This window comes from Rousettus aegyptiacus, unplaced genomic scaffold, assembly GCF_014176215.1.
Source record: "Rousettus aegyptiacus isolate mRouAeg1 unplaced genomic scaffold, mRouAeg1.p scaffold_m13_p_5, whole genome shotgun sequence".
Classification (NCBI taxonomy): Eukaryota; Metazoa; Chordata; class Mammalia; order Chiroptera; family Pteropodidae; genus Rousettus; species Rousettus aegyptiacus.
In genome coordinates this window covers 3,561,498-3,583,397 of record NW_023416308.1, presented here as the reverse complement: position 1 = coordinate 3,583,397, position 21,900 = coordinate 3,561,498, and the positions used below count along the sequence as shown (strand labels likewise).

The 21,900-nt window shown below is 61.8% G+C and overlaps 3 protein-coding genes across 16 annotated transcripts in view; 2 read left to right on the top strand and 1 right to left on the bottom strand.

Annotated features, from left to right (window-relative positions):
• Positions 1-4,523: 4,523 nt before the first annotated feature.
• OGFOD2 (2-oxoglutarate and iron dependent oxygenase domain containing 2) lies at positions 4,524-9,632 on the top strand. Of its 2 annotated transcripts, XM_016153766.2 has the most exons (7): positions 4,527-5,185; positions 5,613-5,669; positions 6,422-6,535; positions 6,618-6,717; positions 7,925-8,052; positions 8,252-8,509; positions 8,584-9,632. In XM_016153766.2, exons 1-7 carry the CDS (start codon positions 5,054-5,056, stop codon positions 8,845-8,847), a joined length of 1,053 nt encoding a protein of 350 aa, XP_016009252.2. In that variant the 5' UTR covers positions 4,527-5,053; the 3' UTR covers positions 8,848-9,632. The 2 variants fall into 2 exon arrangements, with proteins under 2 accessions (XP_036077816.1, XP_016009252.2); XM_036221923.1 differs by having other exon boundaries at positions 4,524-5,185; positions 8,252-9,632.
• A 630-nt stretch (positions 9,633-10,262) lies between these two features.
• ARL6IP4 (ADP ribosylation factor like GTPase 6 interacting protein 4) lies at positions 10,263-12,589 on the top strand. 4 transcript variants are annotated; one of them, XM_016153759.2, is made up of 6 exons: positions 10,263-10,393; positions 10,710-10,883; positions 11,326-11,610; positions 11,694-11,811; positions 12,166-12,235; positions 12,315-12,589. In XM_016153759.2, exons 2-6 carry the CDS (start codon positions 10,721-10,723, stop codon positions 12,369-12,371), a joined length of 693 nt encoding a protein of 230 aa, XP_016009245.2. In that variant the 5' UTR covers positions 10,263-10,393; positions 10,710-10,720; the 3' UTR covers positions 12,372-12,589. The 4 variants fall into 4 exon arrangements, with proteins under 4 accessions (XP_016009245.2, XP_016009242.2, XP_016009244.2 ...); XM_016153756.2 differs by having other exon boundaries at positions 11,302-11,610; XM_016153758.2 differs by lacking the exon at positions 10,263-10,393 and adding an exon at positions 10,424-10,566 and having other exon boundaries at positions 11,302-11,610.
• Positions 12,590-14,085: 1,496 nt separating this feature from the next.
• PITPNM2 (phosphatidylinositol transfer protein membrane associated 2) overlaps positions 14,086-21,900 on the bottom strand; it is a 116,400-nt gene continuing 108,585 nt past the window's right edge. For 6 of the 10 annotated variants that reach the window (XM_036221919.1, XM_036221917.1, XM_036221920.1 and 3 more), the window contains exons 16-26: positions 21,294-21,443; positions 20,077-20,241; positions 19,159-19,302; positions 18,279-18,427; positions 17,807-17,923; positions 17,367-17,483; positions 17,110-17,258; positions 16,885-17,034; positions 16,275-16,458; positions 16,063-16,191; positions 14,086-15,961 (exon numbers count right to left, since the gene is read on the bottom strand). In XM_036221919.1, coding sequence (XP_036077812.1) covers positions 15,638-15,961; positions 16,063-16,191; positions 16,275-16,458; positions 16,885-17,034; positions 17,110-17,258; positions 17,367-17,483; positions 17,807-17,923; positions 18,279-18,427; positions 19,159-19,302; positions 20,077-20,241; positions 21,294-21,443 — 1,778 coding nt within the window. In that variant the 3' untranslated portion in view covers positions 14,086-15,637. The remainder of the gene's footprint in view (positions 15,962-16,062; positions 16,192-16,274; positions 16,459-16,884; positions 17,035-17,109; positions 17,259-17,366; positions 17,484-17,806; positions 17,924-18,278; positions 18,428-19,158; positions 19,303-20,076; positions 20,242-21,293; positions 21,444-21,900) is intronic. The other 4 variants (XM_036221921.1, XM_036221922.1, XM_016153753.2 and 1 more) reach the window with 4 other exon arrangements.

Genomic DNA, 21,900 nt, shown 5'->3' with positions numbered 1-21,900 from the left:
ATAGCCAACGCAATACTGAAGGAGAAAAACAAAGTCAGAGGACTGACACGACCTGACTTCAAGGCTTCCTGTAGAGCTACAGTAATCACTACAGCGTGGCATTGACCAAGGGATAAGCAGATCGATGGAACGGAGTAGAGAGCCCCAAAATAGATCCACACGCATATAGTCAACTGATGTTCGACAAAGGAGCAAAGGCAGTACGATGGAGAAAAGACAGTCTTTCCAACGAATGATGCTGGCAAGACCGAATGCCCGGATGCAAGGAAAAAAAAAAAGAAAAAAAATCTAGACAGATCTTACACCTTTCAAAGATGAACTCTGAATAGATCATAGACCTAAACGTAAAACGCAAAATTATAAAACTCCTAGAAAATAACATAGGAGAAAATCTAGATTTTCCCGAATATAGAGATTAGATACAACATCAAAGGCACGATCCATGAAAGAAAGAATGGATAGCTGGACTTCATTAAAATTAAACACTGCTCTGTGAAGGATACTGTCAAGAGAATGAGAAAACGAGCCACAGACTGGGAGGAAATATTTGCAAAAGACATAACTGAAAAAGGCCTGGTAACCAAAATACACAGAGAACTCTTAAAACTGAACAGGAAAACGCATAACTCCATTAAGAGGCAAAAGACCTGAACAGACACCTCACCAAAGAAAAGATACAAATGGCAAATAAACATATGAAAAGAGGCCCGACATCATAATGTCATTAAGGAACTGCGAATTAAAATGAGATAACCACTACATACCTAATAGAATGGCCAAAATCCCCAGCAGCCACACCACCAGATGCTGGCGACGAAATGCGAAATGGCACAGTTACTTTGAAAGACAGTGTGGCGGATTCTTACATGAGTAAACACACTCTTACCATACAACCCAGCAATCATGCTCTTTGGTATTTACCTAAATGAGTTGAAAATGTCCAGAGAAAAACCTGCACTTGGATGTTTACGGCAGGTTTGTTCATAATTGCCAAAACTTGGAAGCAACCAAGATGGCCTTCATTCAGTAGGTGAATGGATAAACCGTGGTCCATCCAGACCGGGAAACATTATTCAGTGCTGAAAAAAAATGAGCTACCAAACCATGAAAAGACGTGGGGGAACCTAAGATGCTTATTACCGAGTGAAAGAAGCCTGAAAAGGGTACATACTATGGAGACGGTAAAAAGATCAGTGGTTACAAGGGGCTAGAGAGGTGGAAGCAATGAACGGGCAGACCACAGGATTTTCGGGGCGGTGAAACTATTCTGCATGCTGCTATAATGGTGGATACGTGTCATTATACACTGTTACAAACAACAGACCATACAGCTCCAAGAGTGAGCCCTAACGTAAACCCTGTACTTCAGGAGATAATGACCTGTCAATGTGATTTCTCTGATTATAACGAATGTCCCACTCCTGGGGTGTTGATAGTGGCAGAGGCTCTGCGTGTACGTGTGTGTGTGTGTGGGGGGCAGGGACGTTGAGCAGAGAATATATGGGACATCTCTGGACTTTCAGCTCAATTTTGCTATGGACTGAAGACTGCTCTAAAAATATATTTAAAATGGTTAAAATGAGAAAGTTTACATTATGTATATTTTATTTCCATAAAAAAAAATGCTCATAGCAGCTTCATTCATGCCATCTCCAACCCGGAAACAATGTAAATGCCCATCAGCTGCAGCATGGCTCCGCGAGCGAGCGAATGGTGCCCCCGCAGAAGACGACGGAGCCCGGAGAAGGAACGACTGTGGCTCTACACGACGCCACAGGCGGATCCCAAGACCGTGGTCCTGAGCGAAAGCAGCAGCACACAAAACAGTAATACCATCTACTTCTGTCCGTATGCGACCAGGCAGATAGCTCTCTGCTCTTAGGACCCATAGGACATGAGTAGTGGCTGAGAGGGTCACAGAGGGCCCTTCAGGGAGGCCGAAGTGTTTTGTTTTGGATCTGTTTTGGTGCTGGTTACCTGGGTGCCCAGCTTGTGAAAATTCACCAAACTGTACACTTATGATTTGCGCACACATGCCACTCTGGAACCAGATAGAAGGATGGGTGCTCCAGTTCTCACTGGGTTTACAACCTTAGGCCCCTGAACATCATGGAGCCTCAGTTTCCTCATCTGTGAAAAGGAGATAATGGAAATACCTCATGCAGTCAACAAAAATATGTCATTGCTGGCTGGCAGGCACGTTGATGATTTGAAGCTTACTATTAATATTCTTCTTGCTGTTGTTTACTTTGGTGACTGAACCCGGGTGGAGGCAGGGACACTGTCTCCAGAGAGGCGGGGGACCATGGGGAGGGCCAGTCTAAGCTGACAAGCAACACACGCTCACCTTGCAAACCGCCCCAAAGGGAGAAACCTGACCAGGTGAGCTGGGGAGAGGCTGCAGAGCCGGCCTGCCCTGGGCCTCCTGGGGGAAGAAGGGACCTCCAGCTGGGGAAATGGATCCTTTCCTGGACAGCAGGGCCCTTCACTATCGCTGGGCAATCAAGACGCCTGTGAAACTTTAGATAGCTTATCGAGCCTCACAGCTCTGGGCCAGGGAGCTGGGTCCTTGAGGGGGAAGCGGCCCCTGAAGACCATTCTCAAGGAAGTCTGGGCACTTTGGAAGGCTGGGGCTGGGCCCAGGGTCTCCGTGGCCTTGTGACCATGATCTCATGCCTAAGTCGGGGACAGAGCTCCCATGAGACCTGGCTGCACCTTTCAGAACAGGCCAGCAGAGGCAGACTTGGGCTACGAGCTGTGGTGACCTTGGGTGGGTCACTCAGCCTCCCTCTGACTCTTGTTTCCCACATCTGTCAAATGGGGATATTTCATAGGAGTTGTTGCGAGGGTCTGCCCAGGGGTCTGGCCCCAATACTGCCCTAGCCTTGCCCCCCACAGCTCGCCCTTCCCCATGCCGTGCCCACCGCAGAGCCTCCGCATTTTCGGTGCCCCTGCCAGATCCTGCTGTAGCAGTCAGGGCTCAGCTGGGATGCTGTCACCCTTTGGAGGGCTTTCCCTGGCCACCTGTCTAAAGAGGCCCCTCCAGGAACTCACCACCCCATCGCCCACTTCATCTCCTAGCATTCACTGCCGGAGGAAATAACTCGATCATGCAATTGTTCCTTTGCTTGCTCTGGTCTCCCCACACTTGGCCGAGACCTTCAGAAGGGCAGAGACCTTGTCTGTCACTCAAAACGCACTTCCACATGCACGCCTCACACACTCATAGACACGTACACACTCGCAGACATCAACACTCAGGAGGCTCTGACGGCGTGTGCCTGGCCAGTGTGAAAACCAATGAGGCTGCTGATGTAGACTCTTTACCTAGAGAGCAAGGGCCCTCTCCCGGCCCCCAAGGTACTGGGGAGAGGCACCTTGGCCCCCCAAATGTGCTGATGGAGATAGCTGGGGAGGAAGGCCCAGAAGGCGAAGGTCTCCCATCTCCTTTCTGGGCCCTGGGGCTTCAGTAGGAGCAAAGGCTGGGGCTCCGATCTCAGGCTGCCATAGAGATGGAAACAGGGCCATGCTGCCTGTGTGAGCGTGAGGAGGAGTGACTGTAGGTGAGTACATGTGTGAGGGCGTGCGTAAGTGTGAGCATGTGATATCGGGTGTGCAAATGAGTGCAACCGTGCCTGTATGTGGAATGTGTATGAGTGAGGGTGTATGTGTTGATAGCAAGTGTGGGTGTAAATATGTTAGCATATACTATGCTGGAGTACGTGTGTGTATGAACCTACATATACACACGGGGAAAGGAAACAGACTCCTCAAGAAAATGCCAACAAGCACAAAGGGGAAATTCAAGTTCCCTCATAGTCCCGCCCTCACCGCTGAACTGAGGTGAACAGGGAACTCAAGAGGTCAGACCGCTGGGTTCAAAACCCCTTATTTGTTCCTTATTGACGAGTGCCACTGCACTTCTGAGCCTCAGTTTCCTCATCTGTAACATTGTGTTATAGCAGTACTTAGCTCAACGGTTTGCTGTAGGGATGAAAAAATAGGTGATAGAGCCACAAGTCCCAGTAGAAAGGAGGCGCGAGTCAACAGGAGTCGTTATTTGTAGTTAGTTACCTGTTTATCTGGATAAGGGTTGGTCTTGAAGCCCCAGTCTCCCTCCCCACCCCCACCCTGGAGCCGTGGAGGGAATTCTAGGACAGGGGTTAGGGGTCTGTTTTAGGGACCACGACTTCCTCCCTTGCACTACGCCTTAGTTCTCCCATCTCAGTAACAGGGTTGCCTTCCATGCTTCTTCACCGGGCCCTGCAGGCCTGGGAGGTGCGTGGCAGACCGTGATGGGGTCCCCAAGGAAGGGTATGTGAGTGCAGTGACGAGTTTCTCCGAGGTTGGGGCGCACGCTGTGCAAGATAAACCTACCCACCCCGCACTGCAGCTGCGCAGAACTCGAACCGTTTTGTGCGGGGGTGTGGCCGTGGGCCGACCACGCCCCGTTCCCCCACCCATCCCTGAATACTTCGGAGTCGCCGCCGGAAGTCGCGCCGATCGGAGCGTTTTCGTGGAGACACTCACCGGGGCAATCAGCGAATCCTGAGAGCGCAGCAGTGGCAACAGGAGAGCGGGGCAGGGACCTGGGAATAATGCTACACGCAGACTCAGACGCACGGAGCTGGATGGTTCACGGCAGTTGGAGGAAACGAGATAGGACCCCAGAGCGCTTTCCACTGTCCTCGTGAAAAGGACATTTTGTGGGGGTGGCAGGTCCTTCAAAAGCTCCGAGCAGAAAAGGTCTTGGGGTTCCGAGCCCCTGCCTCTGCCGGTCCTGTGAAGGTGTGACTCAGTTCACTTGGCCGTAAAGTAGGCCGATTAATCCCCGCCTCGCGGACGGGACACTTGAGGCGGGAGAGAACGCCCGACCCTGGCCCGGGGGCGTCTTTCTGCACCGCAGACTGTTTTCTGGGGCAGAGTCTTCGTTCCTTTCTGCGCTTGGACATTTAAAGCGGACCCTTGGCAGCTGGTTCCCGCCCCCCTCGGAGGGGGCGTACCCGGAAGTGCTCCTACGGAAGCCGGCGGGCCGCGCGCGCGCCGCTTCGCCATGGCGACAGCCGGGGCCCCGCGGCGCTTCTGCCGCTGCGCCTGCTTCTGCTCCGAGAACTTGTACGTGGCGCGATACGGGCTGCACGTGCGCTTCCGGGGCGAGCAGCAGCTGCGCCAGGACTACGGCCCGGTGGGTGGCCGCCGTCGGCTCCGCGGGGAAATGGGCGGGGAGGCAGCTTCGTCCCGAGGGCGTTCGTTTTGCCCGCACGGCGTGCTCCGATCTGACCATAAGAATGATTTTACTTCTCGGTGCCTCAGTTTCCTCACCTTAAATGGGGATAACTATCGCTTTCGTGAGGCTGTCGTGAGAGATGAATGAACTAACACATATATATGTAAAGTGCTTGGGCCTGGGCCTGGCCCCGGGAGCCCTGTCGGTGTTGTGACAGCAGCCGGGACCCCTGCTCTGTGCCTAACGTGTTTATCGCATTTCGTCTTCAATGATCCTGTGAGGTCGGGGCTCCCCATCTCCATTTCAGGAGGGGAAACAGGCTCAGAGATGTTAAGTGACTTGCCCAGGGTCAGGAAGTCATGCGCACTCACCGTTTTGCTCCCAGATTCTGCGCAGCCGAGGCTGCGTCAGCCCCAGGGACTTCCAGCAGCTGTTGGAAGAGGTAACGCTGTCCGCCCTCCACCACCCTCCCCACACCCAGCCCAGACTTTCCTTTTGAGATTGGTGTCAGCAGTGCGAGAGCTCTCCCCGTCTCCAACCTGCCGGTCTCAGATCCCTGACGGGCTCCTTGAACCCTTCTTTCTCCTTCCTGTTCCTACTTACCATAGCACCTGGGGCCTGGCCCCCCCAAAAAGAGAAAAAGAAATGCCAAATCGTCTACTTCGTGCCCTTTTGAGAGGAGAAACTTGGGCTCAAAGAGGCGAGTCACTTGCCCAGGGATTCACAGCAGCTGGGGTTGGGGTCCCACCCAGGGCTGCCAGGCTCCTGGGTTTCCCAACCCCGACCCCCATCTATCACTTCTGCTGGTCTCCCCCAACCTCCCTCATCTGAGGGGTAGCGGTGGGAAGCTTCCCAGTAGAGCCCTCTGCAGCCTCTGGAACACAAGACTTGGCTGGCACTCCGTTCCCCTCCCCGAGTGGCCCCAGCTCGCAGATGTACACCTGAGGGGCTCTCATCCCAGCCAGGCTTAGGCTGGTGCAGCCTGGTGTGGGATGGGCCCCCTTCTGGAAATAGTCACCTTCAGCTGTCGTTTGGCACCTGCAGTCGACCTTGCCAGAGTCAGGAGCATAGGGAGCCTTTGCTCGGAGCCTAGGCCCTGCTCTGCTCTTCCTGAACCTCAGTTTCCTCATCTGTACAATGGCCTTGGGGGGATGGGAGGCCCTTTCCTGGTCACTGGGCCCTGTGCCCCCCCAGCTTAAGCAGGAGGTGGAGCGGCGGCAGCGGCTGGGGCAGGAGTCGGCTGCCAGAAAAGCCCTCATCGCCAGCTCCTACCACCCGGCGCGGCCTGAACTCTACAGCCCGCTGCAGGTACCTGGCAGGGGCAGGTCCCTGGGAGCGGGACGCATCCAGGCCGGCCTGCCTGCCCCACAGCTGTGTGTTCTGACCCCAGGATGTGGCTCTGGCCCCCGAGTTTCTGGCTGCAGCTGAGTACAGCACATCGCCAGGTGCAAACCTCGAGGGCCTACTCCAGCGGCTAGAGACAGTGTCGGGTGAGGTCTTGGCCCCATGACCTGGCAGGATTCGGGGGTGGAAGGCTGGGGTCCCTCTGCTTATCACGTCTGCCTCCAGACACCCAACCAGCAGGAGCTAGAAGGTACAGGAGCGGGGCATCTATGTTCATTCACTCGCTCGCCTCATTATTCAGTGCCTCGTTTCAGGCATGAGTCAGTCGGGGGACTGGCTGATGGAATGTGGAGACAGGCGTGGGCTGGGTTATGGGATCAGCAGAGGATGGTGAAGGGGCTCCTACCCAGGGCTAGCGACGGGAGGGAGTAGTTCCCGTCCCCAGACCTGAAGGAGTGGGCAACAGTGAAGTTTCTTGAAGCGGAAATGACCTGGAGCTGTGGGAGAGGGGCCGCCCGACCACTGCTGTGGCCAAGCAGAGGCACAAGGCCACACCAGACTCCGAGATGCTCTCCTCCTACCTGGGTCTCCCATTGGCCAAACGCGGCGGGAAGTCCCAGGCCAGGGAGGGAGGCCTTGCGGGTTCCTTATCTCTCTGTCTCCGTTTCCCTGTCTGTGAAATGGAATTGATAGGAACCACCCATCTCAAACCTTGTGAGGACCCAGTGAGAGGAGATGCATGTAAAAGGCCCGGCCCGCAGGAAGTGTTTGCGAGGTGTTCCCCAGCCTGTGGTTACTGTCATCCCGGGTCTGGGGGTTACTGCGGGGAAACAGACACAAAAGCTGCTCCCCCGTGTCCTGGGGGCATGCGCGCATCTGGCAAGAAACGGTCTCATTTCCATTCAGAGCCTGGCAGTTCCACATTGGGGCCTTCCTGTGTGGGAAACAGACATCTGAGTTGGGGTACAGACTCCAGTGACTCATGGGGGTGGTACAGAGGGCTCCTGAGGCTGGCCTGCTGGGTGTCCTTGGGCTAGCCCCTTCCCATCTGGGCCTCATCAGGAGGCATGGAGTCTGGAGGCGGGGCCTGTGGGCGTGGTGGAGGGCGGGGTAGGGGGCGGCTCTGGGGGAGAGCAGCAGTGAGAACTGGCCTGCCCTGCCTGCTGCACACAGGGTGCAGATAGTTTGGTCATCACAATAGCCCTGAGAGGGGGGGTGCCTCTGTTATCCCCTTTGTCCAGATGAGGAAACTGAGGCTGTGGGACGTGAAAGACGTGCCCAGGTTCACACAACTCGTGGGGAGACCGGAACCCAGTCTGGCGCTCCCGGCCGACACTGTCCCTCCCTCTGCAGAGGACAAGCGGATCTACCGGCTGCCGGTGTTCACAGCGCCGTTCTGCCAGGCCCTGCTGGAGGAGCTGGAGCACTTTGAGCAGTCGGACATGCCTAAGGGAAGGCCCAACACCATGAACAACTACGGGGTGGGTGAGGTGCCACGCGGTGGCCAGGGAGGCTGGCCTGCAGCGCTGTGGGCGAGCTGCGTGGCCCTCTCCTGCCTTGGTCTCCCCGCCTGTAAAATGAGGTCATGGAAGGGCTGTTCTGAAGTTAAACAAGGCGCTCCCCCAGGGGTCCAGGGTGAGGCCCGCCAGCTTCCCTGCTGACCCCAGGACCCCCTTGCAGGTGCTGCTACATGAGCTGGGCCTGGACGAGCCGCTGGTGACGCCACTGCGGGAGCGCTTTCTGCAGCCCCTGATGGCCCTGCTGTACCCGGACTGCGGCGGGGGCTGGCTCGACAGCCACCGTGCCTTCGTGGTCAAGTACGCGCCGGGCCAGGACCGTGAGCTGGGCTGCCACTACGACAACGCCGAGCTGACCATCAACGTGGCCTTGGGCAAGGCCTTCACGGGGGGTGCCCTCTACTTCGGAGGCCTCTTCCAGGTTAGTGTGTGTGACCCGTGGGGAAGCGCCCGGGGCGGCTGGGCGAGCCAGGGCCTGAGCCCAGCTGTCTGCAGGCACCTTCCATCCTGGCCAGGCCCCTGGAGGTGGCGCATGTGGTGGGCCAAGGGATCCTGCACCGCGGCGGCCAGCTGCATGGGGCCCGGCCCCTGGGCACCGGCGAACGCTGGAACCTGGTCGTCTGGCTTCGGGCCTCTGCTGTGCGCAACCGCCTCTGCCCCATGTGCTGCCGCACGCCCAACCTGGTGGACGACGAGGGCTTCGGCGACGGCTTCACCCGAGAGGAGCCCACCACAGTGGACGTGTGCGCTCTGACTTGAGCCTGGCTGGGGGCCATGTGGGGGTGCCGTGACAGCAGAGGGCTCTGCCACCCTGGGTAGGGCAGAGCAGAAATAAACGCCCTGCAGCCCTTGCCACTTCTCGGTTCAAAAGGACAAAGCAGTCTTCTGGGTCATTCTTTCAGAAGTCACCCTGGCTCAGAACCTGAGGTGGGGATTCCTGTGCGAGGTTTATAGAGGGAATATCCTCAGGAGGGAGCCAGGGAAGCAGGACAGGGCAGGAAGGAGCTGGGTCCCGAAGTGGATTCAGAAGGCGTCTAGTCAGCCTGAGTCTAGTCGGCCCGATCCCGCGGGAGGTCAGGAGCATGAATCTACCAGTTTGCCCCCAGCATCAGTTACTGGCTACAGGGTGTGTTGGGGCGGGGAGCGGGGTGGGGGGTGGCGGCAGGGGGGTAAATAACTTCCCAGGCATCCATCTCCAGGATAAGTGGCTCCCAGTGGCCAAAGGAATCTTCCAGAGAAACGTACAGGTGGGCGATGTCAGCAGTGGGCGCCACAGCTGGGGGTGAGTGCCCGTCTGCGAAGGGGATTTGGGTGGGCCACCAACACTTTCCAGTGTCGAGGGGCTGCTGCCGACTGGTTACGAGCAGGTGCTCTGGAGCCGGACTGCCTGGGTTCAGTGCCGACCTCTGCCACTGCTTGCTCCGTGTCTGGGTAAGCCACCTGACTGCTCTGTGCCTGGGTTCCTCATTGGGAAGGGACCTCTGTCCTAAAGCCGTTGTGAGAACCAAATGCTACACAAAGTTTATAAAGTGCTTTATAACAGCTGTTTGAGTTTCCTGCTGTCATTATTGAAGAGTTTGCAATTTGGTGGCTCTGAACTTGGGCGAGGAGTGCAGCTGTGCACACTGGGTGACACGTTTAAAAACCAGGGACTTCCATGTTGAAATGGATTCCCGCCTCCCTGGGAAGGTGCACAGGTCCAGAAGCACCAGCCATCAGCCGGAGCAGTCTCAGCTGTCCTTTCTGAACTGACGTGCGGTGCACTCCCTCGGGAGTTCCTCCCTCATTCACTGCCAGGATCTCTCTAGCCCCTGATAGACATTTGAGTGTGCGACCTCCGTATTACCGAGTGGGAGCGTTGGAAAGACCAGGGCGTCTCAACCCTGGGCTCACAGCTTGATGCCAGTGGACAGGTCCGCAGACACCTTCCCTGTGCTGTCGGGAGGCGGGGCGGGCTGGCGCCCATCTGTCGCCCGGAGCTGCGGCCGCAGGCACGCCCTCGCACCGGTCTGGAGGCGCAACCTGGGTCCCCAGCCCGCCTCTTCGCGAGGTAGGCGCGCCAGACTCCGGTTTTAGCTGCACCACAGGCGGAACCTGGGGCTTCGGAACTAAAGGCAGCAGCGCCTCGCTGCAGCCGGACCGCCTCCCGCAGCGCCGCCCGAGCCGGAAGTCACCTCGCCGCAGCTTCCTCACGCGAAAGCGTGGTGCGGGGCGGGCGGTCCCGCCCGGTGGGCGGTTAGGGAACGGAGCAGCCCCAGGGACCTTCCTTAAGGAGGCGAGGCCGCGGAGGGCGCGGGGGTGGAGGGTAGGAGCGCGCGGAAAGGGATTCCAACGCACCTGGCCGCTGAGCATCGCGGCCGTTCCTGGGGGCGCGGGAGCCGCGTGCGCAGGCGTCGCGCGTCCCTGAGGGGGCGGGTCCTTAAAGGGGCCGCAGCTGAGGATCCTGGTGTCGGAGATCCCCGGGTCCCGGAGTTGGGGGTGGGTGAGGACCGTGCGGGTGCCGCGCAGTCCCTTATATCCCAGGCCCTGGCGGGAATGGGCACTGGGCCCCTTAGGGCCTTGGAGCCCAGTCTGCGGGCCCGCCCGAGAGCGTCCGCTTTAGCGCGTCTCCCCTTCCCCAGCCCGCGGCGCGATGGCTCACGTCGGCTCTCGCAAGCGCTCGAGGAGTCGCAGCCGGTCCCGGGGGCGAGGGTCAGAAAAGAGAAGGAAGAAAAGCAGTAAGGACGCAACGAAGAGCTGCTCGGCTTCTAGATCCCAAGGCCGCAAGGCCAGCACCACCACCTCTGGGGCGGAGGGTGAGGACCAGAGGGAATGGGGGAAGGAGCGTGGGAACTTAACGGAGGAAGTCGCAGGCGGCTGGGGGCCTTTCTGGTGCTGGCTGTGGGGAAATTGCAACGAGCAGTAGTCAAGGGTGGTGCAGAGTGTGGAAGTCGGTATCTGGATTGAAAGACACCCAGAATCCAGGGGCTGGGCCGCCCACTGAGTATGAATCGCTTAGTGGGATCGCTTAAGCAAACTGTGCAGCTGGGCCTGAGCTGTGGCATTTGGCCAGCTTGCTCCTGGTGGGACAGTGATGGTGGACGAGCCCAGAAAGCGCCCCTTCAGAGAGTGCCGATTCCTGCTGGCAGGCCTCACCCCTGTGTTACAGGCTTGAGCCTACACAGGCCGGGACAGGGGGACGAAGGTTTCCTTCTTCCTCTCCCGGCCTTCCAGCCTCATCTTCTCCCTGCATCACAGAGAGAAGCAAGCACAAGGCCCGGAGGAGACCACGATCAAGCTCTTCCTCCTCTTCTCCCAGTTCTTCCAGCTCCTCTTCCTCTTCCGCCTCCTCCTCTTCCTCCAGCGATGGCCGGAAGAAGCGGGCGAAGCACAAGGACAAGAAGAAGAAGAAAAAAAAGAAAAGGAAAAAGAAGCTGAAGAAGAAAGACAAGGAGAAGACGAAGGTGCAGCAGCCCGAGGCTCTGCCGGGACCTTCGCTGGACCAGTGGCACAGATCAGCCGGGGAGGAAGAGGATGGCCCAGGTACAGCGCTGCCGCGGGGGCAGGATGGGAAGGGTCCCCTCCCTGTGGTCCGGCCATCACCTCCGTGCCTTCTCCCCTTCAAGTCCTGACAGACGAACAGAAGTCCCGCATCCAAGCCATGAAGCCCATGACCAAGGAGGAATGGGATGCCCGGCAGAGCGTCATCCGCAAGGTGGTGGACCCAGAGACAGGACGCACCAGGTGGGCAGTGCTGGGTGCAGCCCAGCCCCGGACCTGCAGTCTCGGGAGGAGGGGCAGTGGCTGCTGATGCTCCAGAAAGGCGGAGGGTAGGACAGTAGCCCCACGCCGATGGGACTTCTCAGGCTGGTCTTCCCCACTGCGCAGAGCAAGCAGCTGCAGGGCGGAATGGACCGCAGGGGTCCTCAGCTGCTGCTGGCTGTTCTGATGGCAGGGCCTTCCCCGCCACCCTTATCCCTGTCCCAAGGGTGGGAGAAAGGGAGGGGCGGGGGCCTGAGGCATGGCACCCCTCTGCCGGGAGGTTGTGCCTTTGTCGATCTGGCACTGGAAGCTCAGCTTGCTCCTCCTCCTCCCCAGGCTCATCAAGGGAGATGGCGAGGTTTTAGAGGAAATTGTGACCAAGGAACGACACAGGGAGATCAACAAGGTGAGTGTCACCTCTTTGCCCAGGTCCCACCCTCAGTTCTGTTTCTGACGTGTGTCCTCTTGTGTGGTTTCTTCTCTAGCAAGCCACCCGAGGAGACGGCCTGGCCTTCCAGATGCGAGTGGGGCTACCGCCCTGAGGGCCCCGCTGGCCAAGGTCTGTGGATAGTGTTGGCACAGCAGGGTGGGCCGCCGGAAGCCTGGTGGGGGCCGTTCACCTTTTCTCCTGGGGACCAGCCTCTGGCCCAGCCTCCTCTCAGATGCAGGGTGGAGGGTGGGGCCACTGTCCTCGTCAGTCCCCCCCACTTCCTGAAAGAGCGAAACTTCCCAGGTATTAAACGTTCCCTCACTGGCGACACCCTCTGTTCTGTTGGTTTTTGTGCCAAAGGCGAGGGAAGGGCCACTGGACTTCTGGGGACAAATGGGCTGCAGTGCCCTAGGGGTCATGTGCAGGCTGCACTGGCCGCCATTGCCCTGCTCCCCTCAGATCAGCCTGCCTGGATGACCCGGACCCCCACCCCCGCCGAACGCAAACCCAGAGACGTGGCTCTTAAACCCGAGTCCCTTAGGCTCAGAGGGAGATGCTGCCCTTGCCCTGTTTAGTCCCAATGTGACAACAGTTGAGAGTTCCAGTGCTGGGGCCAGCCAACAAGCTGTGTCCTCTGTCATGCAGAGGCTAAGCACCCACGTCGCCGGGTTGCTGTGAGGATGCGTCAAGTTCACGCCTGGGAAGAGGCAGAAGGGGCCGGCTCAGGTTAAGGCCCACGTGAGTGTACTAGTGTTACCGTGAGTGCAGCTGGCGTGGTGTACTGGGGAGGGCAGCCTCCCCCTACCGCAGGGCGGGCCGTACCCCCCCCCCCAGCTGCTGCTCTGGTTGCTGGTGCAGTAACGAGACCCAGAAGAAGCCTTCTTGCTCCTTTAATTTGTGACAGACAATGACACTGTATACAGAGCACACTCAGGCCCGATGGTGCGAGGACAGCAAGGGCGGGTAGGGCGAGTCAGGACACTGCTCACACGTGGCCCAGACAGATGGGGGGGCGAGACGTAAAGACCGTGCTGACTGGCGTGACAGGACGTGGCGGGCAGGCGAGGGGTGGGGTCTCTGCTGAGTCCCTCCTAGAAATCAAAGAGAAGGCGGATGGCCGGGTCGGGGGTGGCGGGTTGAGGCTGGTCCTGGGCTTTTGGGGGCGGGAGTGGGACTAAGGCTTCTACCCTAACAGGCCTGGGAGGGGGCGGCGTCAGCAAGGCCTGCCTCACCCTGTGGCAATGACCGGTCAGGCCTGAGCCCTGCAGCTCAGCACCCGACACTGTAAACATTTTTGGTATTTTTAAAGGACTCTGCCCTCCCTCTCTTTCTGAAACACTGGTGCTTCCTCGAGAGGAGAGTGCCAAGAGGGATGTCAGGGAGGCAGGAAGCAGACCTGGGTACAGAAGGTCTAGAGACAGCAACAGGGAGGGCGGGCTGCCCGTCTCACCATCTATGGCTAAGGGCCCCCGGGAGAGGCCCAGGGGACTATTGCTGTTGTCCTTGGCATGGCTGGCGGCTGGGCAGGAAGGCGGGGAACACAGAGCTGTCGGGGGGCTGCCTGCTAGGAGAGGCCGAGCCACTCCCCACGCGGCCTCCCTGGGTCAGGAGGCCTCCCAGCCTTTATTGCAGGTGGGCCCGAGACTCTTTCTTCCAGGTGCTTCTCCGGATGGCTAGTCATCCAGGTGGTAGGCAAGGTGGGGTGAAGTGGGACCGATAGAGGAGGCACTGGCCATAGGGGGCCCCTCGCCGGGGCTGTGATTGTCGGCCGAGCGATTTCCCGCTGGGGAGCAGGGGGGTCAGATATTGCACTCGAACTGCAACAGTTACATTAAAACTTGGTCCATAAAATAATCGTTGCTTTATACATACGCCCGAAACAACAACAAAAAGCTATACCTTAAATATGAATAAACCCTGAAGGTCCCATCCCTCCAGACGTTTTCTCTGCACAAAATAAATAGCTTCACTCTGTGTAGACCCACTTTTGCAAAACATTTACATGACCCCTTGGCTGTACATATCTACACGCAGGGGAAGGGCAGCATCAATCAGTGCGCGTCCCCAACCCAGCCCACGAGGCCCTGAGGCCGTAGCCAGGTGGGCAGCAGCCTCACTGGTTGCTGGACGGCTGGCAGAGGCTGGGCGGGCTGCCCCACCTCGAAGCTGGAGCAGCAGCAGAGGGGCTGCCGGGAGCCGAGCGTCGCAGCTGAGACTGTGAGTGGTCCTGGGGACAGGGGGGCTGACGCACAGACCAGTGCAGGACAGCGTGGTCCTTGCCAGGTAGGAAATGAAGCCGTGGCTCCCTGCCCTTAAGCCGATGACGGGAGTTGTGGCTTCTCAGATTCGGTATGGGAACGGAATTGGCGTTTAAAAAAACTAAGTGTGTGCTGCACCCACCCTAGTAGAAATTCAGTGGAATTAATGGGGGTCAGGTGAGGCAGGGCGCCCATGTCCGACTGCATGGGCAGGGGCAAGGCCCTGGGACCCAGAACCAGGCTGGACTCCGTCACAGTGCTGGGCATTTTCACGTGGAGGGGCTGCGCTTGGTACTGAAAGAGTTAAGAAAAGGAAGCAGCCGAGGATTGCTCATTTAAAAAAACCTCGTAGAAATCAGATTGGAGTAGAAAGGTGTAGAAACGCGGGAGAGCCAAGGCATGAGGCCTTGACCGATGGCAGGTGAGTGGAAGAGGCGGCCGGGCCCGGCCAGGCCCCGCGGGCCGAGGCAGGGCTTCGCAGGAGCTGGCTCTGGGCTTCAAGGGCCTCGCCGCCTGGGCTCTGCCCAGAGCCGGAGGTGACACCAGGCCCCTGGCCTGACGGGGCTCCAGGTGGGCAGGAGTCCAGGGCTGCCAGGGTACTAGCAGGCCAGGCAGAGCTGCAGAAATTAAGATATGGCCTTTCTCCTGCTTGTACAAGGATTTGCCGCCCCGGAGCCTTCTGTGTGGCCATAGGTCCTGGATCCACAAACTTTGAACTTCCACACGTGTCAACGAGTCTGTAGCCAGAAGCAGGCTGTCCCCGGTCGGAGCTGCTACCAGGTGAAAGGGGCGAGCTAGTGGCTGGGGAGGTGACAGGCTGGGCCCAGGCCTGGCGTCAGGGGGCTGCGAGGTCACCGCAGGGCAATTGTCCAGGAGTACCTTCTGGGCCAGTCCACATGGGAGGTCCTGGTCCCTCCGTCACCCTGAGGCTGGTCATCAGCTCCCATGACAAGCTGGAACCCCTCAGACTCTAGGACAGGAGGCAAGGCTGGGAGGGCTCAGTGTGGCACGGCCGGTGTCCTCCACTGGGCCCTGGGACAAGCTGGTCCCCGGCCGACAGCATGTGCCCGGGCCAGGCCTCCTAGCACCATGGAGACCACAGCGCCTCACTCGGGGTGCCCTACTTGGGGCCTGCGGCTGCCCCCGGCTCAAGCCGGCCAGCCATGGTGCGGCCCCAGCACCCGGCCGCCACGCTCATGCTGCGCTGGCCGCGCTGCTCGCCGTCCGGCTGGCTGTGCGTCCGCTCGTGCCGGAGGCCGGGCCCGCTGGGCTGCGCCGAAATGGTGCGGAGCAGGTGGTTCCGGGAGCGCAGGAAGTCGCCCTGGCCCGGCAGGCCGAAGCTGCCCTTGCGCAGCGCCATGCGGGTGCCTGTGTTGCGGGCTGGCCGTGCGCGGTGGTTGAACTTGAGCTGGGCCAGGTGGGCCGCGTAGCCGTCGGTGATGAACTGCAGGGGAGGGGCGGGGAGGGGCGCCGCTGTCACAGGTGTCACAGGGCCGGCTCTCGCGGCTGCCCGCCTGTGCCGCCCACCGCGATCTGCCCACCCACCTGGCACTGCTGCTGCAGCTTCTTGGTGGGTCGGCCCACGATGTAGATCTGCATGGGGGACAGGCTGATGGAGCTGTAGACCGCCACGTCCTTGGTGGAGCCGTAGGCCGCGTGCACGCGCAGGTGCAGCTGTGGGCGAGAGCGGCGTGGGCACAGGCCCCGCCCCCGGCCCCGCCCCGGCCCCCCGCGGGGCCCCGGCCGCTGCCACCCACCTCGGAGATGAGCAGCTTCAGGAAGTTGGCCTTGTGCCGCAGCGGGTCGTGCACCAGGCCGTCACAGAAGGACACCACGCCGTGGGGGAAGTTGTGCTGGGCCAGCCACGCCACCACCCGCTGCTTCTGCATGTCGGGCCGGCCCGTCACGTAGATGATGAGGTAGCCCAGGTCCTGCCAGTGCCTGGGGGCGAGGGGCACGCCTGGGTGTCCCACGGCCACCCCGTCCCCCTTCCTGGGCCACCTGGTCTCCTTGCCCAGCCAGGCCATGCTTGGGCCGCTGAAGACTGCGTCTCTGATCACGCTCCAACAATAACAGTGGCAAAATCGGCGACGACGACGGCCCTTGTGTGGTGCCCACACCCGCCACACGGCCCCGCAGGCGCCCTCTGCCGCAGGTGCGACCGGCCTGGTGAGGACCCCACTTCCCAGGGGCGGGGGTGGAAGCCCCATCAGCAGGCTGAGTGAAGGTTACGCAGCTGGCGAGTGGTGGTGCCAGCTCCTCCCCCAGCCAGATGCCACCTGCGCCAGCCCCCCAGCCCCGCCCCACCTGGCCCCCAGGAGCTTCCTGCCTCCGGGCCCGCCCACCGCGCCCCTCGGGGCCACTCACCGCACCACGTCCACGGCCCCGGCCCGCACTTTGGGGTCGCTGCCCATGATGGACACACTGGCGGCGAAGGAGCCATCGATGCTGAAGACCACGAACTCCGTGCCCTTGGGCAGCACGGTGATGTAGCTGTCGGCAAACGTGTGGTCTCCCCTGGGGGGGCAGCTCGTCAGCACCCACCGGGGCCCCGCCCCCGCCCCGGAGAGGGCCCCCAGCCCAGGCACCCACCTGACCACCATCTTGACGGGGTAGACGCCCACGCCCAGGCGGCGGGTCTCGGGGATGGTGTAGGAGACGCGCCCGCTGCTGTTGGTCACCAGCGTGTCAAGGTACAGCCACTCGCCCGAGGGCGGCTGCATCATGATGTGCACGTCCACCTGCGAGTCGGGCGGGCTGGTCACCCTGGGCCGCGTGGCCTCCCCAGCCCCGCCAGCCCCGCCGGAGGGGGCGAGGCGAAGGGCCCCGCCGTCTCCCGGTGTCCTCACCTTCTCCCCAGTCAGCGTGACCATGTCCAGGGGCCCGTACATGAAGCGGCCCGTCAGAACCTGGGGGCCGTCCTCGTTGGCAACCGCGTCGTTGATCCGGTGGTTGGCCGTCACGTTCTGGGAAGAGGAGAGAGGCTGGGTCAGGTCGGGGGGTGGAGAGGCGGCTGGGGTCTCCTGGGCTCAGCTCAAGCCTCCCGTGGGCCTGCGGGGTGAGCACGGGCTGAGGCCAGAAGGCGCAGGGTCAAGTCCAGCTCGGCCACCGAGCACGTAACCTCGGGGAACTGCGGAGGCCCTGCTGCGGCGCCCCGTCTGTAAATGGGGCGACGGCTCCCGCCTCACCCCCCGCGGAGCGAACAACACCACGCTTCCTGCCACTCGGCTTCCTCGTCCGCGGGCCGAGTCGCGTCGGGGCTCGCGAGGGCCCCCGGCGGGCTCCTCACCCGCAGCTTCACGTGGGTTCTCTTGCGTTGCCACTTCTCCCTCGGCTTCGAGGGCGTGAACACCGAGACCTCACTGCCATCCAGCTCCAAGATGCTGGAATTGTCGTGCCTCATGACCTGGAGGGGACAGGCGGGCCAAGAGGCGGGCTCAAGCAGGGCCTCCCGTCCCAGGGCGAGAGGCCGGCGGCCCTGAGCTGGAGATGGGAAGCCGTGAGGGCTTTAGGGGGCACTTTTCAACCACTATGCTCCACCCTCTGCCCCCCCCACCCCAATTCGCGTCTGTCCCGTGACTGCAAATACACCCCATCTCAACTTCCCCAAGGGTTTCTCCATCCTGCTGGCTCCGGTCCGAGGAGGTCAGAGGGCAGGCCCCCCGCCGTCCTCATCTACGAAACGGGGCCCCGTCTACCAGCGGCGGGGCCGCTCAGGGCTCTCCTGCGAGGTGGGCGTGCCTGGCAGGGGGACCCCGCACCTGTCTGAGCAGGAAGGACACCACGTCCGTGGACTCCCAGTAGCTGGCGTGGAAGAGGTGGGGCAGGGCCACGGTGGGGAAGGCCGTCAGCGCGTCGGGGCAGTACAGGGCGTAGTCCAGCCGCTTCTGGCCCCACCACCTCGCGGCGACTGCCGGGGGCACGGGCGTGACTGGGCTGGGACCCCAGAGGCTCACCTGGCCCCTGAGGCCTGGCTCAGGCCGAAGGCGTGGAGACCCCCCCCTCTGGGCAGGGAAGAGGGCAGCAGCCAAAGCTAACGTCCTCCTCCCAGGCTGGGTGGCGAGGGAGCAGGGGGCGGCACAGGGGGCCGGCACAGGCCCCAAGCAGCCAGAGTGCCCGCAGGCCTTCGGCGCGAGGGAGAGGCGGGTGTGGAGGCAGGACTCGCTGTCCCTGGTCCGGCTGCCGATCCCGGTGACCCCTGCCCTCCCTGGGCCTCTCCTGGTCTCCATCTGACCCCCGGACCTCGAGGACGTGAAAGGCTTCGCAGGGAGGAGTTCCATTTCCTGAACCCCACGACAAAGCCTGCCGTCCCCTCAGCACCTGGGAGCCTGGTGAGGTCAGAGAGGCCCGGGCAACCACCGTAGCTAGAAGCGAGGCTTGTAAAGTGCCCCCCAGTGGCCACACGCAGGACTCGCTCAGTAAAGCTCAGTAAACGGAGTCTCCTGCCCTCTGCCGGCAGCCTGCCCCTGAGCCGTGCCCATTCCAGGCACGCCTGCCTCCTCCCCGGGTGTCTGAGTGCTCCAGGCCCAGCTGCCAGCTCCCCAGCCGGGCCTCAGGGGGGCCAGTGAGCAGGGCTAGCGGTGAGGCGGGCCTGGAAGCGGAGCGTGACCCCGGCGAGCAGGGGCGTGTGACGCCCAGTACCTTCTCTGACGTCCAGGTCGGGGAGGCTGGGCTTGGCCTGCCTGGCCCGGGGGCGGGGGCCTCGGGGGGTAGGGGATGGGGGGGGCAGGGCAAGCAGGGACAGGCGCCTGACGCTGGGGGTGTGGCTGAGCGGCGCTGGGGCCTCTGAGAATCAAGAACAACGGGAAGGGTGTCAGCCATGCTGGGGCCACCACGGGCCGGGAAGGATGCCGGGCCCCCTCGGCCCTCCTCACGGGGGCGACTCCACGCCTCAGCCCCAGCGCCGCCTGCTCCGGTGGGCAGCCTGAGAAGCGGTCACGCGGGCAGGGAAGAGGGGGCAGCAGGCTGGGAGCGGGGCTGAGACGGGGTCACCTGGACCCCCACCAGCTGCAGGGAGCCTTCCGAGATGGCAAGAGCCATGGGTCCTCGGCCCCCTGGGGCAGCAGGTGGGGCCGGCGGCCAAGAGGAGGCCTCACATCCCTGGGTCCCTCAGCCGCCCCTCCAGCTAGTCCAGCTCCACTTACTTGTCCAGAAACAGCCCCCCTCACCCCCCCCCCCCCGCCAGCTGTCTCCCTCAGGGAGCAAGCAGCCCCACCCCCCAGGGCTAGGACCCTGCCACCTAGGCCCATTGTCTTCTGGCTTTCTGGGGCCCTGCCAGTCTCACATCCCTTGGACTTGGCCCGGTGGGGCCACCCCTTCTAACGCCCCCTTCCCTCCAGACTCCTCTGTGGACATCTGGGGCCAGACCACTCCTCGGTGGGGCGTCCTGGGCATCCCAGGGCGTGGAGCAGCATCCCTGGTGTACCCACCAGATGCCAGTAGTAACCCCTCCCCATCTGTGTCCAGACATTGCCGACTGCCCCTGGAGGGGCACGCTGGTCCCTGCGGTGACAAATGGGAGGGTGCGGGCAGGACGGGCTCGGGCACCGCTCTACTCACTCTGGGCAATGCTGGACGCCGTGTAGCTCTCTGCCATGCCCGACACCTGGCTGGCGATGCTGACCTCACTGGCTCGGCGGAACCCGCGGGCGGTGGTGCCCGCGCTGGGCGAGGAGGGGCCCGTGTGCTCTTGGAAGACCGTGCTGTGGGTCTGGAGTGCATCTGCTGCGGGTGGACAGGGACCAGAGACCCCAGGGTAAGAGAGGCCCCGCCCAGCTTGGCCCCGAAGCCCCTGAGCAGTGGGATGGAGGGCCCAGCATGCACCTGGGCTGGGGGGCCGGGGTGGAGGCTGTGCCAGGCAAGGCTGACACCTCCAGCGGCAGACGAGCGTGGCATCGGAGCAAAGCTGGCAGTGAGGATGGGCCCAGGTGTGCCGGAGCCTGCCTGCCCAGGGCCGAGAGGGCAGGGCACGGAGCTGAGGCGGGGGGAGGGGAGGCTGGGACGGGGATGGACAGAGACCGACACAGACACAGTGGGCAGGCAGGGCGCGCGGCCAGGCCCCCCGCCCCCGGCCACCTTCAGATCCCACACACTGCTCCTGGTCTAGCCTCCTGGTCTAGTCAAGTCCAGCCTTCTCTGCCTCCCGGTCTAGTCGGGCCTGGCCTCAGCCACAGCCCATGCCAGCCGGGTTTGAGAGGCGTAACAAGGGTCTAGGGCAGCTTCCTGGGACGCCCCGTACTGAGGCCCCACACACAGGCCATGGCGACAAAGGCAGGTGCTTAGGGCTGCCTAGGCTGGGGCTGCGGGCAGGGTCAAGCCATGGAACAGGCCTTGGCTAGAGGAGCCACGTCTGGATAGCGTGCAGGACGCAGGAGGTGACTGGACCTCGGGGAGAGAATCCAATCCCTCACCAGGACCGAAGCCTCCTCCTGGCGGAGCAGGTGGGCCTGGCGGGCTGGAGGCTTCAGCCCATCTCCCGGCTGGACCCCGCCGGCCTCACGGAGGGGGGACGGCACCCTTGCACTGCCTCTTGTGCTAGATGACCCTGGCCAGCGGCTCGCCTCCCTGGGCTCCCGGTCCCCTCCGCTTTGGGCCCGCTCCTGGCTCTGCCCCGGTTTGCAGAAAGGGGGCACCAGGACCTACTCCCCAGGACCTGCCTGGCCCATTCCCTTCCTCATCAAACTGCAGGTGGCCGAGGGGGGCACGGGGGCAGGGCCCCTGAGGGGCTGCAGTGAGCCAGCGAAGCAGACGCCACCAGGAGCAGGGGGGTCACACACACTCAGCACAGCCCGGGCTCGGGCCCGGCCCGTCTTGCCACGTGAGCGCGGGAACTGGGATACTGGTCTCCAGGAAGCCATCCCCGGGTGGGAGAGGGGCCAGGGGGCCGCCCTCCAGGACCAGCTCGGGGTTGCTCTGCACGGTCTCGACTGGAGGCAGACGGGGAGAGAACAGAGAGGACAAGAACAGACACTCGCGTGGCCCGTCTGGACATGCTCTGACACGGGACACACAGGGCTCCTCAAGAGCCAGGACGTGACGAGACACCAGGACACACGCCGGGGTGGGTGGGCCTGGGTCGCTCCCGGGGAGGGGCGGGAGGGGGTGGCGGGCAGCCCTCACACTTGCTCCCCGCCCAGACCCGCTCTGGGTCCCCCAGCCTGAGCCCCCGTATCTGGGGTGGGCATCCAGAGGCCCAGCACCACGTCCCTCGCGTCCTCAGCTCTGCCTCGGAGGGCAGCGGAGCGGGCAGCCTCGCCCGGGCCCCGTCTGTCCCCTGGCACGGGGGCGCAGCCCCCGTCGTCATTCCCGCCTCGCTGGGATGCGTGAGGTCGACACACCCGCACCTGCACAGGTGCCCAGCTTCCCAGGTGTCCGGCACAGGCT

Bases quoted from the DNA above. Each gene is read 5' to 3' on its own strand.
- ARL6IP4 (XM_016153756.2), top strand. From the start codon at position 10,721: ATGGCTCACGTCGGCTCTCGCAAGCGCTCGAGGAGTCGCAGCCGGTCC. The intron at 10,884-11,301 runs GTGAGGACCAGA...CCGGCCTTCCAG, and splicing joins CACCACCTCTGGGGCGGAGG to CCTCATCTTCTCCCTGCATC. The intron at 12,236-12,314 runs GTGAGTGTCACC...TTTCTTCTCTAG, and splicing joins GACACAGGGAGATCAACAAG to CAAGCCACCCGAGGAGACGG.
- OGFOD2 (XM_036221923.1), top strand. From the start codon at position 5,054: ATGGCGACAGCCGGGGCCCCGCGGCGCTTCTGCCGCTGCGCCTGCTTC. The intron at 5,670-6,421 runs GTAACGCTGTCC...GTGCCCCCCCAG, and splicing joins TCCAGCAGCTGTTGGAAGAG to CTTAAGCAGGAGGTGGAGCG. The intron at 6,536-6,617 runs GTACCTGGCAGG...TTCTGACCCCAG, and splicing joins AACTCTACAGCCCGCTGCAG to GATGTGGCTCTGGCCCCCGA.